The 7849-nt window shown below is 46.6% G+C and overlaps 1 protein-coding gene across 1 annotated transcript in view; it reads right to left on the bottom strand.

The window, feature by feature from the left end:
- AGGF1 (angiogenic factor with G patch and FHA domains 1) overlaps window positions 1-240 on the bottom strand; it is a 24506-nt gene extending 24266 nt beyond the window's left edge. Inside the window, exon 1 of the mRNA XM_009327317.1 lies at window positions 88-240. Within this exon, the coding sequence (XP_009325592.1) occupies window positions 88-240 (153 nt within the window). The remainder of the gene's footprint in view (window positions 1-87) is intronic.
- Between the last annotated feature and the right edge of the window lie 7609 nt (window positions 241-7849).

The raw sequence follows: 7849 nt of genomic DNA, 5'->3' as shown, positions 1-7849 counted from the left end.
CGCGAGCTTCGCCCAGCGGCGCCGCTGCAGGAAAAGTTTCCCCGCGGCGCGCGAGGAGCTGCCCGCGGGGCGGGAACGCGGCGCAACCCGGAAGGCACCGGGAGAAGCCGGAAGTGACGGGAAGAGTGCGCATGCGCTTGACAGCAGCTTGTGGTTGCCAGGCGACGCGCTGGGGCGGGCAGGGCCCAGGTCCGATGAAGCCAGCTGCGGGCGGGAGACTCCCGAAGGAGAGTCGTACATCGTTAGTTGGGGCTGGTGCGGTTCATGGCAGGGAGGCGGCGCCGGAGAGAAGAGGAGAGATGACCAGAAACCCCCAAAGAGAAGCGGGGTGTTAAGCTCGGGGCCTGCATGGGGCCGTCTCAGGGCTGGAAGTGCTCGAAATCTGTTAACGGCCTCAGTCTGCATCTAAACTTGGTCGTGCCCGGGAGAGCTTGTGCCTGTTGGCATATTTCAGGGTTTAACCTGTAACGTGTGATAGAGTGGAAAGTAATTCTAGGACGTACACTATTCTACAAAAGTGCAGCACGGTTTTGCTTGCCTTTTTTTTTTTTCTTTCTTTTTTTTCTTGAGAGTTCTCAGTCTCTACTGTGGCAAACTGCTTCATATCCCGGCTAGAAATTGCAGTGCCTGGAGAGTGTTGCAATTGTAGCCGTCTGAGCAGCATTCAAGGCTACTATGTTAAATCTGTGCTGAGAATTGCAGTATGGCAGTCCTGTATAAAATTCTGTTGCTGGGATTTCTAGAGGCAGCTGCAGAGGGTTCTTGGGTTTTCCCCCACAGCCCCATCTCAATATGATAATTTTCAAACCTTCACCTCACAGGCTTCTGTTTCTTAAGTGTGCTTTGTCTCTGATGAGCACAATGCTTTTCAGTTGTTAACAAACTGTAACTGTGATATCCTTTGTCACTTTTGCACCTTGCTCCAGAAACAAGAAGTACATCATAGTAGGTCATACTATAAAACATAAAAGTTTTTAGACCTCACAATAGTGAATGTATTACATACATGGACATCTACTCCTGCTAGCAGTTATGTCCCAAATAATGCACCACCTTTAGGGGAAGCGTTCACCTTTGTTGTGGTTTAACCCCAGCCGGTAACTAAGCCCCACGCAGCCGCTCGCTCACTCCGCCCGGGTGGGATGGGGGAGAGAATCGGGAGAGTAAAAGTGAGAAAACTCGTGGGTTGAGATAAAGGCAGTTTAATAGGGAAAGCAAAAGCCGCGCACGCAAGCAAAACAAAACAAGGAATTCATTCACTCCTTCCCATCGGCAGGCAGGTGTTCAGCCATCTCCAGGAAAGCAGGGCTCCATCACGCATAACGGTTACTTGGGAAGACAAACACCATCACTCCAAATGTCCCCCCCTTTCCTTCTTCTTTCCCCAGCTTCATATGCCGAGCATGACGTCATATGGTGTGGAATGTCCCTGTGGTCAGTTGGGGTCAGCTGTCCCAGCTGTGTCCCCTCCCAACTTCATATGCACCCCCAGCCTACTCGCTGGTGGGGTGGTGTGAGAAGCAGAAAAGGCCTTGACTCTATGTAAGCACTGCTCAGCAGTAACTAAAACATCCCTGTGTTATCAACACTGTTTCCAGCACAAATCCAAAACAGAGCCCCGTACCAGCTACTGTGAAGAAAATTAACTCTGCCCCAGCCAAAACCAGTGCAACCTTTAGAGGAAATGATGTATACATTTCATATAAATGTATATATCTATTTCATATGTTTTCATATATATATTTCATATATATGTAATCCGTATAACTTTTTTGTTGTTGTTTTGGCTTCTCCTTGACTGCTGGTTCTCACTACGCTGAAAGAGTCTCTAAAGGGGTGAGGGCTTTAAAGTTTGCAGTGTGTCACGATGCAGGCCACAAAGTTGTAGCCATGCTTCTGTGGCCTGCTTTTTGGCTGCTGAATACCAGGTGTTGGCTTATTGCCCGTCGAACTTTTGTATCAGCATCAAATTAGTGATTATTTTTGCCATTGCAATCTATCTAGGAACTTCTGAAATGTTTTTACTTTGGGCTTATGCCATTACTTACTAAAACTTGGTAGCAACATGGGACTACAATAGGTTTTGGGTTAGACCTCACTCAATACAAGCAAGCTTGAACCTTACATAGCTCCTGTGGAGAGCAGGTAATACAACACTTTCAATCTGTGAGTTAGAAGCTGACGTAGTGCTACTTTATTCACTTGCTTCTTGCAGCTGCTGAAATAATGACCCATTTCCAATAAATAATAAGCCCAAAGACATGTGAGCTCGAAAATCACAGTATGTTGCAGTGTTATTTTAGCATGAACACTACTTTTTACTGCAAAGGCAATCAGGTCATGCACTCATGCGCAGCTCATTAAGTACCATTCTGACCAGAAACTGCCAGAACCAAATGCTTTAACTCCAGAGGACGGCCTACACAAGCAGGCAAGAGGCAAATCTACATCTATTCATGTCCTAACTGAAAGGAAATGGGCAAAAAAATATATGTAGCTTGTCTTCTTTAAAGCATTTTGTAAAAGGGGGTAAAGCTCTCGTGTGGACTGTACGTCCTAAGAGATGTTAAAACAAAAAACACAGTTTCAGACCTCAGTTTTGCTCCTCTGTAGTTTCTCATCGGAAAGGTATGTCTTATCGGCTGAGAATTAATGTATTGTCTGTGTCAAAAAGTGTTTCATTTCAGGCAGTGTTCTTGTTTGTATCAAGATGATTTCAGTTAATGTGTATAAGTAAACAAGGACCTGAGCTGGAAGAAGGTACTTTCTGAAAGAGCAGAGATTTCATCCACTGTCTTGTATGAAATTGTATTAAGTTCAGGGAATCACACTATCTTCTTATTAAAAGATCGGCCTAATCTTAGGTCTTTGATCTGCAAGTCATATATTTCATTGTAAAAATAATGGATTATAAAGTCTAAGCAGTGAAAAGAGGATGAAAAATTATGCCAGCACTTCAAACACTGCGTGTTCTGAAAGGTTTGCAGCAGATTAAAATGGAGAAGGTGGAAGAGATGTACATCCCGGGGGAAACATGTTGGGATACCTTGGCTGTCACCACAGGATGTTGTTCCACCATGCTTTGCTATCAGGAGGCAGCAGATGGGAATAGCAGCAGACCAGGTGGAGGAACGAGGTATGGAGAGTGTGATTTGCATCCATGTGCAGCGGCATTAAATTTGAAGGAGGTGGCAGCTGTCACAACCAGCCAGCTTCCACAGAGACCTCTTGGTTGGTGAATGGTTCAGCCACAGGTCTAAGGTTTCAGTTCTGCTCTCCTTTGATCTCATGATAAAGCCAACCAGTTGTTGCCTCTGAATGTGCCCCTTAGGTGCCCACGTTCTTGGTGGGCCCTTGACATGGACTGATAAGCTGCTGTTGCAGCCACCCCCGTCCATACTCCTTGCTCCTCTGGGATGGGGTACTTACACTTGCAAGTATAGGTGGCATCCCAATCCAGCTAAACAGAAAACAGACGCCTGGTTCCTGCACCTTCTGTATTAAAGGCAGGGGAGGACTTCAGCCACAGGGGCATTTGCCACCAAAGGGCAGGGGATAGTGGAAGGAAGATGAAATGGCTTGTAGGAGGCACGGACAGCAAGGCTGCTGAAACACAGACTGTCTGGCTCAGGGCAAGATATCCAGGAGAGCTCTTCTCCCAACACAGCTATCACGAGCCCAAACCTGCATGAAAGAAAATGCCACTGTGCCTGCTGCATGAGCAAATTACAGGAGCCCAAAGCCTGCAGGGAGGGCCTGGAGGGTAGGAAGGTTGAGGACACAGAGCTCTATCACTGCCTGTGCTTTCCCCAGGCTGATTCCATGCAGGAACAACCAAGAGTTGCAGGGAGATGTGCCAGCCCAGCATGCATGGCCCCAGGGTTACTATCCCTGTGCTCTCATTCCCCTACGCCAGTGGAAGATGTGGTCCTCATCTGTGGCTGTTTCCAGGTTCCTCCTCCTGAGGGCAGCACAAAGAGATGAAGGAGCTGGAGTAGTGCTTGAAGCCATCTTTGCCATCACGGTCTTCATGGCCTGGTCAAACCACAGTCCTTTTACAGCAGCAAATCCTTAAGGCCTTTCCATCTTCCTCCACAGCAAGTTGTGAAAATGGACCTGCTTGGCCCTCTCTTGCTGTCTGCCACTGCACGTCTCATACAATCTGCCTTTGCCAGTGAACCATGGACCTCCCCCTGCTCCCTCACAGCTCGGCTGCTTTGCTCAGCTTTCTGTCCCTCCACACGTTCTGTTCACTCATGCAGATACAGCCTGCTTGCCTGCAGTAGCTATCACTTTATGTGTAACATCAAATTAGCTGCCCTGACTGTGCCCTGTGCTGCTTTGGAATGAAGAAAATGAGGGAATCTCTGAAGAGAAATGGGTCTTTATGATTTTGCTTGGTGTTTCAGTAGAGAGTCTTATGCCTGATCAAAAGTTTCTCTTTTGACTTAGGCAATTGCTTCGTCCCACCTCTGAGAAGTTAAAGGCTTCTGAGAGTGTGATTTCATGTGTGTGGAAATACAGATGTTCTCTGTTGTAAAAGTGAGCTTAAACATAGCAGTTCCCAATTTCATGTAATTCGTAGGCTTGATGCTCATTATCCTGTAACCTTGTGCATCTCCTTCTCCATGTGGGTTGCTGGAGCCAGCCCCACTGCATTGCAGGTTTGGGGGTAGATCTCTGGTGGCTCTTTTCTGGTTTTGGGTTTCTTAGGAAGTGGTGATGGTGGGCCTGACTGATACTTGTTTCTAGCCTTGCAACCACATGGAGATTCTCCAAAAAGTTGTTCATGTGGTGATAACACGCCTTGAGCTGTGCATTGTCACAGGGAAATCCTCAGAAGTCTTCCTGGAACTTAATGATTCTTTCATCAGTGTATCATATTTGATCAGGCAATGACATATGCCAAGTTCAGTGCCCTGACAACGTATTTTAGTAATAGTAACACTACTGCAGACACCACCACCTATATGCATGTCTTAAAGAGAACTCAGCTACAGGGAAAAGAAATTAAAGAGAGAACCAGTTGCAGCAGATCAAGCTGCAGCTCTTTTCAGCAGGGAATCCAGAGACTGGCTTGTTGTCCCCTCCCACCGCCCTCCTTTTCATATGGATGTACATTGCTTGAAAAACAGGCGCCTCCAAACGTAATCTAGGCTCTCTGGTGTTGTCCTAAGCTTTCTTAAGGGTGGGGGCATTGGTTGGAGTGGCACTGCTTGGAGAACAAGTGCTTGACCTTAGTGCATCCACTTGGGATCACATTGTCTACCTCTTGCCATGGTGCTGCTCTGGAGGAGGCAAATTGCCTGGGGATGGATTAAAGGCTCCTCTGCTGTAATGTGGAGTTGAAAGTACAGGAGAGCAGTATGTCTGTGTTGTGCCAGAGGACACCATCCAGTTCCTCAAAGTTTGGGCAGATCACTGGCCCAGCCTTGATCTCGTCTTGGGCTGGCCAGGGGTCCCAGCAGCATCCTCTCAGAGACACAAGGAGTATTTCTGCAGAAGTGCAGCCCCAAAACACTGTGTATCCAAACAGGAGGCAGCTGGTCAGTGACCTCTCTTCTGATAGGTACTGAGGACGTTGGGGCACAGGGTTTTTGTCAAGTAGGACCAGAAAGTGTTTGCAAAAGGCTGCAAGGTACCACCAAGAGGTCAGTAATTTTAGTTGGAATTCATGCTGTGTAGACTGTTTCAACCAATATTGACAGCTTGTTTAGAGCCAGCACAGGGATTTTAAATAGACTCAGTGAACTACATCTTGGTGCTTTGCTTGGTACTGCTTGCTACAGTCTTGCTGCAGCATCTTTGAACCAGTTTTAAGATACCATAAAGTATATCTTGGCTTTAAAGTTTCTGCATGTGAGGTTCCTTTTGTCCCTGCATAATGTGTAGTTGTCTCCCCTCCCAGCATCTTGAGGCTTCTGGGTTCACACGGAGACCTACTGCATGTAGGAAACCTATCTGTTGTCCTACTGCAAGGACAGGCTCCTCATGTGCAACTACAGATCTTGCTCCCATGTTGAGGCACTCAAAAGTGAGACACCACAGTACGTGGCACTGCAGAGCTTAAGTCCTGTGAACATATTTCCAATATTCCTAGTGCTTCTGACCTTACAACATTCAGGGATAAGAATGTGAAGGAAACTAAAAAAGTCCAAACAGGTCTAACCATGCCTTTGCACAGTGCTCCTTTTTCAGTTGCGTTTCTCTGTAAAGCAGAAATGTAAAAAAAAAGTAGCTTTTACCACTAGATGGCATTTAAGGATTGGGTTTTTTTTAAATGCCCTACAGAAACACAGTCCTGACAACTGCCCTAACTAGGCAAAATGATGGATTTCTAACCTAATTTTTTTCCCCTCTCCATGCAATTTGGGCTTGGGTACACAGGTGAGTTACTGATATAGAAGCACACAAAGAGGGCTATAAAGTTGACTTGAACGAGCTGTGGAAGCCTGCCTTACGCTCCTCAATCTCACCAAAGTTGTCTTAAAGAGCTGGGCAAAAGCAGTGCGTGCAAAAAAATAGCAAATCTTGGCTTTGTTGAACCAACTGGTGCTGGAGGCAGGCACCGAAAGGGCCGCCAGCGCAGTAATAGAGCAAGGCTCGCCTGTTGCATCTATAGTAATTGGTACCCTAGAGAGAGTGAGACACTTGTGTCTAAGACAGTCAGCTTCTTTGTACCCTTCTCCTTAGGAATCGCTGCTGCTGGGAGATATCCATGCTGTAGAGTGAACAGACACCTTAACACAGGCACCCAAGTTGCTCCAAAGTTGGAATGCTCTTCTCTGAATTTGTTATTTATGTTGACCACAGAGGAATAAATATGGATGCCCCTTTCTTGCTGTGCAAGTGATAGCATTGCCTGCATTTTCTCATTACCCCCTGAGCAGCTTGTCTCAAACAGCACATGCACATACAGAGCTGTTGCTGTGAGTCACCATCCACCTGCCAGCAGGGGCAGGTCACAAAGGCAGCACCAACCTAAACTCCTTGGCTTAGATGCTAACTCTGGTTCCATGTTTTATAAAGGCTATTCAACTTTTTTCCAGTGGTATAAAGGTGCCAAACATCTGGCATCTTTGCTTAGTGATTACAAATAAACTCTGACAACTTTGCTCAGTTGCAAAGGCAAAAATAGATTAATGCAGGCAAGAGTCAGAGTAGTAAATGGAGGCTGTTCTCTGAAGAGAGCAGAGCTCAATACCAGGGGTTCAGGCTGGAGATCCCAGAAAGAAGAACATCTGCCGCTAATGATGCCAAAATTATTGCAGCTAACCCTCTCTGGGATGCTACAGCCTCTTCTAACAAGGATGCCACTGGCATGACCATCATGGTGGATTTGTTAGCTTGTGTCATGCATGCCCCCTTGTCAGTGCAGCAGCAGGAGAGATTGTTCTTTCCTTCCTTGGTGTAGCTATCATGGTATCCAATGCCTGAGGTATACTTGCACCCAAGAAACTTGCCTTCCCACTCTGCTCTTTCCAGGTACCCATGTGCAGTCTGTCCTGGTTTCAGCTGGGATAGAGTTAATTTTCTTCCTAGCAGCTGGTACAGTGCTGTGTTTTGGATTTAGTGTGAGAACAATGTTGATAACACACCGATGTTTTAGTTGTTGCTAGGTAGTGCTTACACTAGTCAAGGACTTTTCAGCTCCTTATGCCCTGGCAGTGAGAATCATAGAATCATAGAATCATAGAATCATTAAGGTTGGAAGAGACCTCCAAGATCATTGAGTCCAACCATCAACCCAACAACACCATGCCCACTAAACCATGTCCCTAAGCGCCTCATCTACCCGTCTTTTAAATACTTCCAGGGATGGTGACTCAACCACTTCCCTGGGCAGCCT

Source organism: Pygoscelis adeliae, unplaced genomic scaffold (assembly GCF_000699105.1).
Source record: "Pygoscelis adeliae isolate BGI_AS28 unplaced genomic scaffold, ASM69910v1 Scaffold26, whole genome shotgun sequence".
NCBI classification, from domain to species: domain Eukaryota; kingdom Metazoa; phylum Chordata; class Aves; order Sphenisciformes; family Spheniscidae; genus Pygoscelis; species Pygoscelis adeliae.
The sequence above is the reverse complement of the archived record's forward strand: the minus strand, read 5'-3'. Positions and strand labels throughout refer to the sequence as shown.